At 19.2% G+C, this 245-nt stretch overlaps 1 protein-coding gene across 1 annotated transcript in view; it reads left to right on the top strand.

Moving 5' to 3' along the window:
- Positions 1-245, top strand: part of LOC119591164 — a 40,046-nt gene that overhangs the window by 21,954 nt on the left and 17,847 nt on the right. The window contains exon 4 of the mRNA XM_037939873.1: positions 173-176. Coding sequence (XP_037795801.1) covers positions 173-176 — 4 coding nt within the window. The remainder of the gene's footprint in view (positions 1-172; positions 177-245) is intronic.

Genomic DNA, 245 nt, shown 5'->3' with positions numbered 1-245 from the left:
ATAATATGTAAAGAAAAAAGCGATGGACAAATAATAATAAAAAAGTCTCTACTAAAATATAAAATTTATTATTGCAACAAGTAAATTTTATATTATAATCATGACAATATAATCATATAAACTGACATCATTATCAAATTATGCATTTTACTATGTAATATTTATCCATTAGAATAGTTTGAATAACATTTGGATTATTTATGTAGGATTAAAAAAACAATTAATGTGCTAATTCTTGATTTACT

Source organism: Penaeus monodon, chromosome 28, assembly GCF_015228065.2.
Source record: "Penaeus monodon isolate SGIC_2016 chromosome 28, NSTDA_Pmon_1, whole genome shotgun sequence".
Taxonomy (NCBI): domain Eukaryota; kingdom Metazoa; phylum Arthropoda; class Malacostraca; order Decapoda; family Penaeidae; genus Penaeus; species Penaeus monodon.
Note: the sequence above shows the minus strand (reverse complement) of the source record. Positions and strands in the feature narration are given on the sequence as shown.